The following is a 17,327-nucleotide window of genomic DNA, read 5'->3' as shown; positions in this document are numbered from 1 at the left end:
TGTGTTTATTTTTGGTTTTTCTTGTTGTCTTGACTGTTCGCCGGCCTTATTATCTGATCTAATTTTTCTTCTGATCTGGTTGCTGGACGGCCTTTTGTTTGATAGAGTATCATATTATGGTGTAGCTCATATTTTTCTTAGCCCCTTTTTTTCTTTGAAAACTGTAGCTCATATGTAATTTATGGTGTAGTTTGTGTAATACTGCAGTCTATTGTTTCCATGCTCTCATCAATAATTGATTGATCATGCTCTCACCAATATTTCTTTTTGATTAATCTGGTTTAGCTTATTCTGTTTAGCTTGTTTAGTTCAACTAATTTAGTTTAGTTGAATTAGGTGGTTAATTAGAGAATCTGGACTGTTATATGAACTGCAATGATTTCAGTTTGTGGAACTGGTTAAGTCTATGGATTCTGTTTGCTGCTTGCTTGAACCTGGGAAACAGCTATTTACTGCTGCTGTTTAATAAGTGTTGCTGCTTCGTGCCATGTGTTAGAGACCTAGTAGATCTAGAAATTGTGCTATGTTTAACTGTATATAGCATGCTGATAACTCTGATTCTGATCTTCTACTGTGGAGATCTAAGATCTGGTTGAACTTGACTGATTTTATTTAATGTGCATAGCTTGTGTGTTTATTTTTCGTTTTTCTTGTTGTCGTGACTGTTCGCTGGCCTTATTGTCTGACCTAATTTTTCTTCTAATCTGGTTGTTGGACGGCCTTTTGTTTGATAGAGTATCATATTATGGTGTAGCTCATATTTTTCTTGGCCCCTTTTTTTCTTTGAAAACTGTAGCTCATATGTAATTTATTGTGTAGTTTGTGTAATACTGCAGTCTATTGTTTCCATGCTCTCACCAATAATTGATTGATCATGCTCTCACCAATATTAAAAGATGGATTTAGGCATTCGTTTCTTCCTCTTTCACACCCTGCAGGTTTTGGCAGCTACTAAAATTAGATATTGGAGGTTTTGTTCAATTAGACGCTAGGTTTTGACAAGTCCCCATGAGATGTAATGGCAAAAGAGAATTGATAGGCACACAGTTTCTTCTTGTTATCATGCTATATAAAAAACATGTCTCAGTTGTGGTGGTTTGGTTTGGTTTTTGTTGTTTTCCATTGTAGGAATGCTATTGATTCCTCTTTATTCAAGCAATGGTTGCATAACTTGCAAAGTGAGATTGGGATTCTAGCTGATGGCACCTTGGCTCTGAGACAAGTTCTAATTCAGGTAATTGCATCATTAGTGTTTAAAAAGTGGATATGATTTCTGATAATTAGGCCTTGTTAAGTGGTAATTTAAGTAACTGACTAACCTGTTAGTCTTCTAGTCTTATTCATGTTCTCAAATCAAAATCAACAAAACTAGTTGGACTCTTTTTGGTGTAAACAGGGTGTAGACATGTTTGGAAAGTGCATTGGGTTTCTCAAATTTAAAGCTGACATTTATAAGCCAGTCTATGTTTCCATTTTCTTGTGTTAATTTTAGCAAGGGGCTATGAACTAGTATGTGGTATCTAAAATGCATAACTATTAGGATCTTTTGCTTCTTACCTTATGTTCTCAGGCATCCATCATTTCTCTTTTGCTTGTAATTTCTGTGCACTTGCACCTGATGCTGATTTCTTTCTTTATATATAATAAAGTAAACCGTGATTAGGTTTCAGGTATTGTATTTGCAAGAGGACCTGCTGTGACTGTGTTGATACTTCTGGAATCAGATGGTGAAACTTATTGATGAGCGGATATTTTGTACGCTTTTTGGGGGTAATTTCATGTAGATTTTAGCATGTTTTAGTTAGTTTTTAGTAGAATAATATTAGTTTTTAGGCAAAAATCATATTTCTGGACTTTACTATGAGTTTGTGTGTTTTTCTGTGATTTCAGGTATTTTCTGACTGAAATTGAGGGAGCTGAGCAAAAATCTGACTTAGGCTGAAAAAGGACTGCTGATGCTGTTGGATCCTGACCTCCCTGCACTCGAAATGGATTTTCTGGAGCTACAGGAGTCCAATTGACGCGCTATCAACGGCGTTGGAAAGTAGACATCCAGGGCTTTCCAGCAATATATAATAGTCCATACTTTGAGCGAGGATAGACGACGTAACTTGGCGTTAAACGCCAAGTTCATGCTGCTGTCTGGAGTTAAACGCCAGAAAAACGTCATTATCCGGAGTTGAACGCCCAAAACACGTCACAACCTGAAGTTTGACGCCAAGAAAGGCCTCCACACGTGAAAAGCTTTAGTCTCAGCCCCATCACACACCAAGTGGGCCCCAGAAGTGGATTTCTGCACCAATTATCTTAGTTTATTCATTTTCTGTAAACCTAGGGTACTAGTTTACTATTTAAACAACTTTTACAGACTTATCTTGTACCTCATGACATTTTCATATCTGAATTACATACTTTGTGACGGCATGAGTCTCTAAACTCCATTGTTGGGGGTGAGGAGCTCTGCAGCGTCTCGATGATTTAATACAATTCCTTTGTTTTCCATTCAAACACGCTTGTTCTTATCTAAGATGTTTATTTGCGCTTAACTGTGGAGAAGGTGATGATCCGTGACACTCATCACCTTCCTCAACCCATGAACGTGTGCCTGACAACCACCTCCGTTCTACATCAGATTGAATGAATATCTCTTAGATTCCCCAACAGAATCTTCGTGGTATAAGCCGGATTGATGGCGGCATTCATGAGAATCCGGAAAGTCTAAACCTTGTCTGTGGTATTCCGAGTAGGATTCCGGGATTGAATGACTGTGACGTGCTTCAAACTTTAACCTGCTGGGCGTTAGTGACAGACGCAAAAGAGTGATTCTATTCCAGTAGGAGCGGGAACCAACCGGTGATTAGCCGTACTGTGACAGAGTGCGTGCATAGTTTTCACTGCGAGGATGGGAAGTAGCCATTGACAACGGTGACACCCTACATAGAGCTTGCCATGGAAGGAACCTGCGTGTGAGAAGAGGATCTCAAGGAAGAGTTGAAATCAGAGGACAAAGCATCTCCAAAACTCCAACATATTCCCCAGTACTGCAAATCAAAGTAACATTGTTCCCTCTTTTATCAAATCCAGTAATTTCACTTTTAATCCAAATAATCCTTGTTGACATCCTAACTAAGACTAATAAAATAAATATTGATTGCTTCAAACCAATAATCTCTGTGGATTCGACCCTTACTCACGTAAGGTATTACTTGGACGACCCAGTACACTTGCTGGTTAGTTGAACGGAATTGTGCTCTGAGCAAGTAATCAGTTAGTTAAATTAGTTCTCCTTGGCACATGCCAAGGAGCCATTAATTAAAGATCACAATTTCGTCCACCAAGTTTTTGGCGCCGTTGCCGGGGATTATTGAGTTTGGACAATTGAAGGTTTATTTTATTTCTTAGATTAGGAATAATTTATTTTTATTTTTATTTTTATTTTTTATTGTTATAGAGTCATTAAATTTTGATAGGATAGTTTCTTTTCAAGAACATCTGCATCAAGTGTCATATTTATTCCCAATTGGCTTATATTCTTGATAAGGGAGCACCAGTACTTTTGAAAATCTTTTTCAAAAATAATTTTTCTTGATTTAATCTTGTGCCAAACTCCAAGTTTGGTGTTTTATTGTTAATTTTTATAATTTTCGAAAATTTATTTTGGTTTTCTAAAAATTTTAAGTTTGGTGTTCTTCCTTGTGTTCTTGGTGTTCTTGTGAATCTTCAATGTGTTCTTGAGTTTTTCTTGTGCCTTGATCTTAAAATTTTTAAGTTTGGTGTTCCTTGGTGTTTTCCCTCCAAAAATTTTCGAAAATTAAGGAGCATTAGATCTAAAAATTTTAAGTCTTGTGTCTTTTGTGTGTTTTTCTCTTTCATCATAAAATTCAAAATTCAAAAATTTTTATTTTTCTAACTAATTTTGAACAATTTTTTTTTCGAAAATCCTTTATAAAAATTCAATTTTCAATTTCAAAATATTTCCACTTTCTTTTATTTATTTCGTTTTTATTTTATTTAAAAAAAAATAAATATATTTTTAACTTCTTTTGGTATTTATTCCATTTTTATTGCTACATTCCAAACTATAAATTCTCAACTTGTATTCCATTATGGAAGTAAGTATGAGTGAACAGTCCAAGAGGACTCTGGGGTCATATGCTAACCCCACTACTGCTTCATATGGGAGTAGTATCTGTATACCTTCCATTGGAGTTAGTAGCTTTGAGCTGAATCCTCAGCTCATTATCATGGTGCAGCAAAACTGCCAGTATTCTGGTCTTCCACATGAAGAACCTACAGAGTTTCTGGCACAATTTCTGCAAATTGCTGATACAGTACATGATAAGGAAGTGGATCAGGATGTCTACAGATTACTACTGTTTCCATTTGCTGTAAAAGATCAAGCTAAGATGTGGTTAAACAACCAACCTAAGAATAGCATAAAAACATGGAAACAGCTGTCAGAAAAATTCCTGAATCACTATTTCCCTCCCAAACGGATGACACAGCTAAGGCTAAGCATCCAAGGCTTCAAACAAGGAGATAATGAATCCCTTTATGATGCATGGGAGAGATACAGAGAGATGCTAAGAAAATGCCCCTCTGAAATGTTTTCAGAATGGGTGCAATTAGACATCTTTTACTATGGGCTTACAGAAAAAGCTCAGATTTCTCTAGACCACTCAGCTGGTGGATCTATACACATGAGAAAAACAATTGAAGAAGCTCAAGAGCTTATTGATACAGTTGCCAGGAATCAGCATCTGTATCTAAACAGTGAATCTTCCATGAAAGAAGAAGCTAAAACAGTAACTGCAGAACTCAATCCGATGGATCAGGCTAATGAATTCAATCAGCAATTAGATTTTCTAACTCAGCAGCTAGCCGAATTCAAGGAAATATTACAGGAAACAAGAATGGCTAACAGGAACATGGAAGTACAATTAAAGCAGACAGAAAAGCAACTGTCAAAACATATAACAGAAGAATGCCAAGCAGTTCAATTAAGAAGTGGGAAAACATTAAATACCTCACTTCAAGGTAGCAAGAAGACAGGAAATGAACAAATGGCTACTAAAAATCCCTCTGAGGACAAGCAGAGCCCAGAAAGGGATAAAGCTGGCGCTGAACGCCCAAACCATGCTTATTCCTGGCGTTCAACACCAGAAACAAGCATGGATCTGGCGTTGAACGCCCAAAAGGAGCATGGTTCTGGCGTTCAAACGCCAGTAACAAACAAGGAAGTGGCGTTTGACGCCACTCCAGCTCCCACCACTAGCATTCAAATGCCAGTGGGGAATCAGTCACATACAAGTGCTGACCTTTCTAAAAAGGCTTCCCAACCCACTTCTGTAGGTAATAAAACTGCAGCAACTAAGGTTGAGGAATACAAAGCCAAAATGCCTTATCCTCAAAAACTCCGCCAAGCGGAACAGGATAAGCAATTCGCCCGCTTTGCAGACTATCTCAGGACTCTTGAAATAAAGATTCCGTTTGCAGAAGCACTTGAGCAAATACCCTCTTATGCTAAGTTCATGAAAGAGATCTTAAGTCATAAGAAGGATTGGAGGGAAACTAAAAAAGTTTACCTCACTGAAGAATGCAGTGCAGTCATTCTGAAAAGCTTACCTGAGAAGCTTAAAGATCCTGGGAGCTTTATGATACCATGCACGTTAGAAGGTGTTTGTACCAAGCAAGCTTTATGTGATCTTGGAGCAAGTATCAACCTAATACCTGCATCTACTATCAGAAAGCTTGGTTTAGCTGAAGAAATTAAACCAACCAGGATATGTCTTCAACTTGCTGATGGCTCCATTAAATACCCATCAGGCGTGATTGAAGACATGATTGTCAAGGTTGGGCCATTTGCCTTTCCTACTGACTTTGTGGTGCTGGAAATGGAGGAGCACAAGAGTGCAACTCTCATTCTAGGAAGACCTTTCCTAGCAACTGGCCGAACCCTCATTGATGTCCAAAAAGGGGAAGTAACCTTGAGAGTCAATGAGGAAGAGTTCAAGTTGAATGTTGTTAAAGCCATGCAACATCCAGACACCCCAAATGACTGCATGAGTGTTGATCTCATTGATTCTCTGGTAAGAGAGGTCAACATGGCTGAGAGTCTCGAATCAGAGCTGGAGGACATCTTTGAAGATGTTCAGCCTGATTTGGAGGAATCAGAGAAGATAATAGAACCTCTGAAAATCCCTCAAGAAGAAGAGAAACCTCCAAAACCCGAGCTCAAATCATTACCACCATCCCTGAAATATGCATTTTTGGGAGAAGGTGAGACCTTTCCTGTAATTATAAGCTCTACCTTAGAGCCACAGGAAGAGGAAGCACTAATTCAAGTGCTAAGGACGCACAAGACAGCTCTTGGGTGGTCCATTAGTGATCTCAAGGGCATTAGCCCAGCCAGATGCATGCACAAAATCTTGTTGGAGGATGACGCCAAGCCAGTGGTTCAACCACAAAGGCGGCTGAACCCAGCTATGAAAGAAGTGGTGCAAAAAGAAGTCACTAAATTACTAGAGGCTGGGATTATTTATCCTATTTCTGACAGCCCCTGGGTGAGCCCTGTTCAAGTTGTCCCTAAGAAGGGTGGCATGACAGTGGTTCATAATGAAAAAAATGAACTGGTTCCTACAAGGACAGTTACAGGGTGGCGTATGTGCATTGATTACAGAAGACTCAATACAGCCACCAGAAAGGATCATTTTCCTTTACCATTCATAGACCAGATGCTAGAAAGACTAGCAGGTCATGAATACTACTGCTTCCTGGATGGATATTCAGGTTATAATCAAATTGCAGTAGATCCCCAGGATCAGGAGAAAACGGCCTTCACATGTCCATCTGGAGTATTTGCATACAGAAGGATGCCATTTGGCCTGTGCAATGCACCTGCAACCTTTCAGAGGTGCATGCTCTCAATTTTCTCTGATATGGTGGAAAAATTTCTGGAAGTCTTCATGGATGACTTTTCAGTATTTGGAGACTCATTCAGCTCCTGTCTTAACCATTTAGCACTTGTTCTGAAAAGATGCCAAGAGACTAACCTGGTTTTAAACTGGGAAAAATGTCACTTTATGGTGACTGAAGGAATTGTCCTTGGGCACAAAATTTCGAACAAAGGGATAGAGGTAGACCAAGCTAAAGTAGAAGTAATTGAAAAATTACCACCACCTGCTAATGTTAAGGCAATCAGAAGCTTTCTGGGACATGCAGGGTTCTACAGGAGGTTTATAAAGGATTTTTCAAAAATCGCCAAACCTCTGAGCAACCTGCTAGCTGCAGACACGCCATTTATCTTTGATGAAGAGTGTCTGCAGGCATTTGAAACTCTGAAAGCTAAACTGGTTACAGCACCAATCATCTCTGCACCAGACTGGACATTACCATTTGAACTAATGTGTGATGCCAGTGACCATGCCATTGGTGCAGTGTTGGGACAAAGGCATGACAAACTTCTGCATGTCATTTACTATGCCAGCCGTGTGCTAAATGATGCACAGAAGAATTACACAACCACAGAAAAAGAGCTACTTGCAGTGGTTTACGCCATTGACAAATTCAGATCCTACTTAGTAGGATCAAAAGTGATTGTGTACACTGATCATGCTGCTCTTAAATATCTACTCACAAAGCAAGATTCAAAACCCAGACTCATCAGATGGGTGCTGCTTCTGCAAGAGTTTGATATAGAAATAAGAGACAGAAAAGGGACAGAAAATCAAGTAGCAGATCACCTGTCCCGAATAGAACCAGTGGAAGGGGCGTCCCCCCCTCTCACTGAAATTTCTGAAACCTTTCCGGATGAGCAATTACTAGCCGTCCAGGAAGTGCCATGGTTTGCAGACATTGCAAACTACAAAGCAGTAAGATTCATACCCAAAGAGTACAGTAAGGTGCAATCAAAGAAATTAATCACAGATGCAAAGTACTATCTTTGGGATGAACCATATCTCTTTAAGAGATGTGCAGACGGAGTAATCCGTAGATGTGTGCCTAAAGAAGAGGCACAGAAGATCCTCTGGCATTGCCATGGATCACAGTATGGAGGACATTTTGGAAGTGAACGAACAGCCACAAGAGTCCTCCAGAGTGGCTTCTACTGGCCTACTCTCTATAAAGATTCCCGAGCATTCGTACTTAACTGTGATAGTTGCCAGAGATCAGGCAACCTGCCTCACAGTTATGCTATGCCTCAACAAGGAATCTTGGAAATTGAGTTGTTTGATGTATGGGGCATTGACTTCATGGGACCTTTCCCACCATCATACTCAAACACCTATATTCTGGTGGCAGTGGATTATGTATCCAAATGGGTGGAAGCTATAGCAACACCCACTAATGACACTAAAACAGTGTTAAAATTCCTCCAGAAACATATCTTCAGCAGATTTGGTATCCCTAGAGTGTTAATCAGTGATGGGGGTACTCATTTCTGTAATAAGCAGCTCTACTCTGCTCTAGTACGTTATGGAGTCAACCACAGGGTGGCTACTCCATATCACCCACAAACTAATGGGCAAGCTGAAGTCTCAAATAGAGAACTTAAAAGAATCCTGGAACGGACTGTAATTAACCGTAGAAAGGATTGGGCAAGAAGCTTGGATGATGCTCTGTGGGCATATAGAACAGCATTCAAGACCCCTATAGGGACCTCTCCATACCAGCTTGTGTATGGAAAGGCATGTCACTTGCCAGTGGAACTGGAACACAAAGCCTATTGGGCAACCAGATTCCTGAACCTTGATGCCAAATTAGCTGGAGAAAAACGATTACTCCAGTTAAATGAGCTAGAGGAATTTAGACTCAATGCTTTCGAAAATGCAAAAATTTACAAAGAGAAAGCAAAAAGATGGCATGATAAGAAATTGTCATCCAGAGTCTTTGAGCCAGGACAGAAAGTTCTGCTATTTAATTCAAGGCTCAAATTATTCCCTGGGAAATTAAAATCCCGGTGGAAAGGTCCATATGTAATCACAAGTGTATCACCATATGGATACATAGAACTTCAGGATAGTGACTCTAACAAAAAGTTCATTGTCAATGGACAAAGAGTTAAACACTATCTTGAAGATAATTTCGAGCAAGAATGCTCAAGACTGAGATTACATTGAATATCAGTGTCAGTCCAGCTAATGACATTAAAGAAGCGCTTGCTGGGAGGCAACCCAGCCATTTACAAAGTTTATTTACTGATTAAATAAATTTTCTTTACAGGTTTGAGTCCAAGTATCTTCAAAGGTGAATTAGTAATTGATTGAAGTCCCAAGAGTTACAGAGAAATTTGGAAGCTCACTAGCATGAAAAAGCCAGTAAGAAATACTTTGGGCGTTAAACGCCCAAAAGAAGCACCCACTGGGCGTTTAACGCCAGTAAGGGTAGCCTTCTGGGCGTTAAACGCCAAGAAGAAGCATCTTCTGGGCGTTAAACGCCAGAAAGATGCACCTTCTGGGCGTTTAACGCCAATCTGCTAACATTCTGGGCGTTTAGAAAAACGCCCAGTAAAGAAGGACCTCCTGGCGTTAAACGCCAGGAAGAAGCATCACATGGGTGTTGAACGCCCAGGAGAAGCAACATCTGGGCGTTAAACGCCCAAACCATGCACCATGTGGGCGTTTAACGCCAGGATGGTGGGAGGAGGTACAATTTCGTTTTTCTTTGCATTTTTTCAAAATTTTTATGTTTCAATTCATGATTTCTTGCATAAACATATTTTAAATTATCACTTTCAATTCCAAAAGTTTTTATCCTAATTTCTAATATCCAATGATTGCAAATTTTTTAGATTTATCTTAACCCAAAAGAACAAATGGCTTTCCAATTTAAGCCATCAGCTTTTCAAATTTGTTTCCAACACATCTTTAAATCCTTTTAAAAATCCTTTTCAAAATTAAAAATTCAATTCTATCTTTTAAATTTTGATTTATATCTTTTCCTTTTTAAAATTATATCTTTTTCTGATCATATCTTTTAAAATTATATCTTTTATCTTATCTCTTTCTTATTTTTTTCGAAAATTACCCACCCCCTCCCTATATCTTGTGTTCGGCGCCCTCCTCATCATCACCATTCCACATTGCTCTCCTCCTATCCCTCTTCTTTCCTCTCTTTTGCTTGAGGACAAGCAAAGCTCTAAGTTTGGTGTGTTTTCCCGTGATCACAAAAACTATTGTGTCTCTTGATCATGGCCCCTAAAAGGAAACAAACCACCCCAAGAGGAAAGAAAGAAAGCGTTCCAAAGCCACTTTGGAACCAAGGGAAGTTCTTAACTAAAGAACATTCAGACCATTACTACAAGATAATGAGTCACAGATCAGTGATCCCGGAAGTCAGATTTGATCTGAAAGAAGATGAATATCCGGAAATCCAAGAGCAAATTCGGAACAGGAATTGGGAAATTCTGGCCAATCCTGAAACGAAAGTGGGGAAGAATATGGTTCAAGAATTCTATGCTAATCTATGGCAGACAGAAAGGCAAAGAATCATTGGAGCTGCTATCTTTGACCATAAGACAGTGGTCAGAGGAAAAATCATTCATACCCATTCTGACAGGATCAGGGAGGTATTCAAGATCCCTCAACTGAAAGATGACCCAGACTCCTTTAATAGGAGAATGATAAGGGTCAATAAAGGGCTGGATAAGGTTCTGGAGGACATATGCATCCCTGGAGCCAAATGGACTACCAGTACAACTGGCATCCCAGTCCAACTCAAAAGAGAAGATCTAAAACCAGTAGCCAGAGGCTGGCTGGACTTTATTTGTCGTTCCATCTTGCCCACCAGCAACCATTCTGAAGTTACCATCAAAAGAGCTGTCATGATTCACTGCATCATGTTGGGAAAAGAAGTGGAAGTCCATCAGCTGATCTCCTGTGAGCTATATAAAATAGCAAACAGGAATTCTAAGGACGCCAAATTGGCTTATCCAAGCCTAGTTTCTATGCTTTGCAAAGAGGCTGGAGTAAAGATGGGAATAACTGAATATATCCCAATTGAAAAGCCCATTACTGGAATATCAATGGTCAGGCAACAGCAACAAGAGGATCCTGTCAGAAGGAGAGCACAAGAAGCCCTCCCAGAACTGCCCCAATATGAATATTGGGAACAACTTGAGGCTTCTGTTTCCAGATTGCAAGAAGCTATGGATCAAATAAAGGAAGAACAGAATAATCAAGGTAGCATGATCTGCAAACTGCTCAAGGAACAAGAGGAGCAAGGGCGTGATCTAAGGGAACTGAAGCGCCAAAAATTAATCCTTGAACCACACCCCAAAGAGTCAGAGGAGCATCCACTCCTCAAAACAACAGGTTGCTGAGTTCCAATTTCTCTGTTCCAACTTAGTAGAGATTATTCCTTTTAGAAATTAACCTTAGAAGATATTTAGTAGTAATTAGGATGTCTATTTTGATTTTATTTCCAATTAAGCTATAATTTATTTTTCTCATCATCATTAGGCATGAATAAAGTAGTAGATTCTTTTAGAATAAAGAAGTAATTTATATTTTTCGAGTTCTTAATAATAAAATTTATAATTAATTATATGTGGTGGCAATACTTTTTGTTCTCTGAATGAATGCTTGAACAGTGCATAATATGTACTTTGAATTTGATGAATATTGGCTCCTGAAAGGATGAGGAACACGAAAAATATTGTTGATGATCTGAAAAATCATGAAATTGATTCTTGAAGCAAGAAAAAGCAGTTCAAAAAAAAAAAAAAACACAATATTCACAAGCCATGGGCACTAGCCAAGAGTAAAAAGGATCCAAGGCTTTGAGCATCAATGGATAGGAGGGCCCAAGGAAATAAAATCCAGGCCTAAGCGGCTAAACCAAGTTGTCCCTAACCATGTGCTTGTGTCATGAAGGTCCAAGTGAAAAGCTTGAGACTGAGTGGTTAAAGTCGTGATCCAAAGCTAAAGAGTGTGCTTAAGAGCTCTGGACACCACTAACTGGGGACTTTAGCAAAGCTGAGTCACAATCTGAAAGGGTTCACCCAGTTATGTGTCTGTGGCATTTGTGTATCTGGTGGTAATACTGGAAGACAAAGTGCTTAGGGCCACAGCCAAGACTCATAAAATGACTGTGTTCAAGAATCAACATACTACACTAGGAGAATCAACAATACTATCTGAATTCCGAGTTCCTAAGGATGCCAATCATTCTGAAAAGTTAAAGATACAGGGAGATGCCAAAAATGTTCAGAGACAAAAAGCTACAAGCCCCGCTCATCTAATAAGAATCTGAGCCTCATTTAGAACTCGAGAATATTATTATTTCTTTATCTCTATTAGAACCTACTTTATTCATCTAGTTGCTTGAGGACAAGCAACAGTTTAAGTTTGGTGTTGTGATGAGCGGATATTTTGTACGCTTTTTGGGGGTAATTTCATGTAGACTTTAGCATGTTTTAGTTAGTTTTTAGTAGAATAATATTAGTTTTTAGGCAAAAATCATATTTCTGGACTTTACTATGAGTTTGTGTGTTTTTCTGTGATTTCAGGTATTTTCTGACTGAAATTGAGGGAGCTGAGCAAAAATCTGACTTAGGCTGAAAAAGGACTGCTGATGCTGTTGGATCCTGACCTCCCTGCACTCGAAATGGATTTTCTGGAGCTACAGGAGTCCAATTGACGCGCTATCAACGGCGTTGGAAAGTAGACATCCAGGGCTTTCCAGCAATATATAATAGTCCATACTTTGAGCGAGTATAGACGACGTAACTTGGCGTTAAACGCCAAGTTCATGCTGCTGTCTGGAGTTAAACGCCAGAAAAACGTCATTATCCGGAGTTGAACGCCCAAAACACGTCACAACCTGAAGTTTGACGCCAAGAAAGGCCTCCACACGTGAAAAGCTTTAGTCTCAGCCCCATCACACACCAAGTGGGCCCCAGAAGTGGATTTCTGCACCAATTATCTTAGTTTATTCATTTTCTGTAAACCTAGGGTACTAGTTTACTATTTAAACAACTTTTACAGACTTATCTTGTACCTCATGACATTTTCATATCTGAATTACATACTTTGTGACGGCATGAGTCTCTAAACTCCATTGTTGGGGGTGAGGAGCTCTGCAGCGTCTCGATGATTTAATACAATTCCTTTGTTTTCCATTCAAACACGCTTGTTCTTATCTAAGATGTTTATTTGCGCTTAACTGTGGAGAAGGTGATGATCCGTGACACTCATCACCTTCCTCAACCCATGAACGTGTGCCTGACAACCACCTCCGTTCTACATCAGATTGAATGAATATCTCTTAGATTCCCCAACAGAATCTTCGTGGTATAAGCCGGATTGATGGCGGCATTCATGAGAATCCGGAAAGTCTAAACCTTGTCTGTGGTATTCCGAGTAGGATTCCGGGATTGAATGACTGTGACGTGCTTCAAACTTTAACCTGCTGGGCGTTAGTGACAGACGCAAAAGAGTGATTCTATTCCAGTAGGAGCGGGAACCAACCGGTGATTAGCCGTACTGTGACAGAGTGCGTGCATAGTTTTCACTGCGAGGATGGGAAGTAGCCATTGACAACGGTGACACCCTACATAGAGCTTGCCATGGAAGGAACTTGCGTGTGAGAAGAGGATCTCAAGGAAGAGTTGAAATCAGAGGACAAAGCATCTCCAAAACTCCAACATATTCCCCAGTACTGCAAATCAAAGTAACATTGTTCCCTCTTTTATCAAATCCAGTAATTTCACTTTTAATCCAAATAATCCTTGTTGACATCCTAACTAAGACTAATAAAATAAATATTGATTGCTTCAAACCAATAATCTCTGTGGATTCGACCCTTACTCACGTAAGGTATTACTTGGACGACCCAGTACACTTGCTGGTTAGTTGAACGGAATTGTGCTCTGAGCAAGTAATCAGTTAGTTAAATTAGTTCTCCTTGGCACATGCCAAGGAGCCATTAATTAAAGATCACAATTTCGTCCACCACTTATGCTGTCCTTACTGAACAGGTTCTTAGATGTTGGATCCTTGCAAAGAGAACTATGTTTTTTTTCAAACATTTTAACTAGAGTTCCATATTATGCTTATTATCTTTTATTTATCAGGCAAGGGTTCCTACTGGAAGAATTATTTTGGAATTGCCTACTGGAATGTTGGATGATGACAAGGGTGATTTCGTTGGCACTGCAGTTCGTGAGGCTTCTCTCTCTCTCTCTCTCTCTCTCTCTCTCTCTCTCTCTCTCTCTCTCTCTCTCTCTCTCTCTCTCTCCAATTCTCTTCATAGCTTAGTTGTGCCTCTGACAGGTTGAAGAGGAGACTGGCATAAAGTTCAAACTTGAAGACATGGTTGATCTCACTAATTATTGTTTGATTTGTCTTATAATAAAAATTGCATACTATATTTGTAGGTTTGGTAATAAAAAAGGATTGAAAATTTATATTATGTAGCAATGAAGATCAAGTAACAAAAAGAATTTTTTTTTAATTTAACAAGGCTTTCGCCACGCTTTTAAAGCGTGGCTGTATATTTTGCTATGGAGCGTGGCCGTATCTCTACCTATCACCACGCTTTAAAAGCGTGGCCGTATATCCACCTATCGCCACGCTTTAAAAGCGTGGCCGTATCTCCACCTACAGCCACATTTTAAAAGCGTGGCCGTATCTCCACCTACGGCCACGCTTTAAAAGCGTGGCCATATTTTCCACCTACAGCCACGCTTTTCCAAGTGGCAGTTTGTAAAAAAGCGTGGCAAACAAAAAGCGTGGCAATAGGCTGCAAAAAGCGTGGCGATAGAGCAACCGCCACCCTTTGATAGGTCACCATTTCAAAAGCGTGGCGGTAGCTCAAAAAGCGTGGCGAAAAGCTATTGCCACGCTTTTTTCAGATTTTTTCCACGCTTTAAAAGCGTGGCAAAAGACGTGTTTTCTTGTAGTGGCTAAAAAGGAATCCAAACCAAGACTTATACGTTAGATACTGCTGTTACAAGAGTTTGATTTAGAAATCAAGGATAGGAGTGGTAATCAAAATTTAGTTGCAGACCACTTGAGTCGCCTTGAACATATTAAGGATGATTCTACTCCTATAGATGATAATTTTCCTTTTGACAACCTGCAAGCAGTATCTGAAGTAGTCCCTTGGTATGCACCTATTGCTAATTATTTAGTTAGCCGCACATTTCCTCCACATTTTTCTAAACATCAAAGAGATAAGCTGAAAAGCGAGTCAAAATATTATATATGGGATGACCCATATTTATGGAGATGTGGCGCTGACCAGATAATTAGATGTTGTGTACCTCAATCAGAATTCCAGTCCATTTTAGAAGCCTGTCACTCATCTGAAAGTGGAGGACATTTTGGCCCTCAACGAACAGCTAGAAAAATCTTAGACTGTGGATTCTGGTGGCCTACTCTTTTTAGAGATGCTGCTGAGTTTTGTAAATCTTGTCACCCATACCAGAAATTTGGTAACATATCCAAGAGGGATGAGATGCCTCAACAATATATGCTTTTCTGTGAAACTTTTTGATGTTTGGGGCATTGACTTCATGGGTCCATTTCCAAATTCTAGAAGATATTTTTATATATTGTTAGCTGTAGATTATGTTTCCAAATGGGTGGAAGCAATTCCTACCCGCACTGATGATGCCAACACTGTTGTTTCCTTTGTGAGAAACCATATTATATGCCGCTTTGGATCACCACGACCGATCGTGAGCGATCAAGGCACCCATTTTGTAACAGGAGACTAACAGGATTGATGAAGAAGCATGGGATAATCCATAAAGTTGCAATAGCTTACCATCCCCAAACTAATGGGCAAGCCGAGGTGTCAAACAGAGAAATTAAACGTATCTTGCAAAAGATAGTTAAGTCTCACAGAAAAGACTGGAGCACCAGACTACAAGATGCACTATGGGCATATAGAACAGCATACAAGACACCCATTGGGATGAGTCCCTTCCGCTTATTTTATGGAAAAGCTTGTCATCTCCCAGTTGAAATCGAACACAAAGCCTTCTGGGCAGTTAAAGAGTGCAACATGGGGATTGAGAATGCTGGAGCTGAAAGAAAGTTACAACTGCAGGAACTGGAAAACCTTCGCCTAGAAGCTTATGAGAACTCCAGAATATACAAGGAAAAGATGAAAGCTGTGCATGATCAAAACATCAAGAAGAGAGAGTTCCAACCTGGAGATTTTGTTCTCCTTTACAAATCTCGACTGAGGCACATGCCCGGCAAGTTGAGATCAAAATGGGAAGGTCCATACAGAATAGAGAAGGCTGAACCGTACGGAGTTTATAACCTAAGCCATCCTTTAAGTTCTGAACTTATTAAGGTCAATGGACACCGTCTGAAGCTATACCATGGTGAGAAGGTGCAGAAGAGCAAGGAGCTTGAGATCTTCCGCCTGGAAGATCCCTACATAGCAACAGATTGAGCTAGTGGAACGTCCAACTTACGGACGTTAAAGCAAAGTTCTTGGTGGGAGACAACCCACCGCGGTATGATCGTTCTTTTCTTCACTTTTAGTTTTTCGTCTTTAAATAACTATTCTCTTTATTAGTGCTTTCGTGCTCTTTCAATTACATGCCTTTATCTTTCTAATAAAAAAAAATTTCGCCGCGCGACGCGATCGCCCAAGCGACGCGTCGGCGCGGCAGGGGGGTGAAGAAAAATAAAAATGAACAGAACGTTTCGCAGGAGCAGCACTGGAGTCGTGCCAAAGGCATAATTTACTCCATGCGACCGCGTCGCTGACGCGACCGCGTCGCATGGATATCATGGCCTCCCACGCGACCGCGTACTCCACGCGGCCGCGTGCCCTGCATTTTCGACGTAAAAGGGTGCACAATGCTATATTGTGCGAGAGTGGTGCTGGATTGGTGCTGGAAGCACAATCCTGGTCACGCGACCGCGTCGCCGACGCGGCCGCGTCAATTAACTTCTGATGCACACTCACGCGATCGCATTACCCATGCGATCGCGTCACCTTAATTTGGCAATTGAATTATATTGAACAGAGAGTTGTGCTGGAGCGAGGCTGCACTCGCGCCAGCAGCACAATGTAGGTCACGCAACCGCGTGACCGACGTGATCGCGCCCCCCCTTCCTGACGCGCATCCACACGAACGCGTGCCTTCCACGGCCGCGTTGCATGCGCCGCACAGCTCAACCCAATAAGCCAACTTATCTTATCTTTCTCTTCTCCAAACCCTACTTTTTCTTTTCCCCCCTTCTTTCTTCTTTCTCCCTTTGCCCTCCTACCTCACCTTTCACTTTCTCTCTCTCTCACCACCATTAACAAGGTTTTACCTTCTTCTTCCTTCTTCTCTTTTCTATCATTCTTATTATAGT

At 40.2% G+C, this 17,327-nt stretch overlaps 1 protein-coding gene across 1 annotated transcript; it reads left to right on the top strand.

The window, feature by feature from the left end:
- The first annotated feature begins 1,048 nt into the window (after positions 1–1,048).
- Positions 1,049–14,278, top strand: LOC112776270 (nudix hydrolase 14, chloroplastic-like). The gene is made up of 5 exons (XM_029290262.2): positions 1,049–1,234; positions 1,397–1,459; positions 1,664–1,732; positions 13,955–13,978; positions 14,075–14,278. The coding sequence occupies exons 1-5, from the start codon at positions 1,079–1,081 to the stop codon at positions 14,276–14,278; spliced, it is 516 nt and encodes a 171-aa protein (XP_029146095.2). The 5' UTR covers positions 1,049–1,078.
- Positions 14,279–17,327: the final 3,049 nt, after the last annotated feature.

The sequence above is a fragment of the Arachis hypogaea genome, chromosome 1 (assembly GCF_003086295.3).
Source record: "Arachis hypogaea cultivar Tifrunner chromosome 1, arahy.Tifrunner.gnm2.J5K5, whole genome shotgun sequence".
In the NCBI taxonomy this organism is placed as follows: Eukaryota; Viridiplantae; Streptophyta; class Magnoliopsida; order Fabales; family Fabaceae; genus Arachis; species Arachis hypogaea.
Note: the sequence above shows the minus strand (reverse complement) of the source record. Positions and strands in the feature narration are given on the sequence as shown.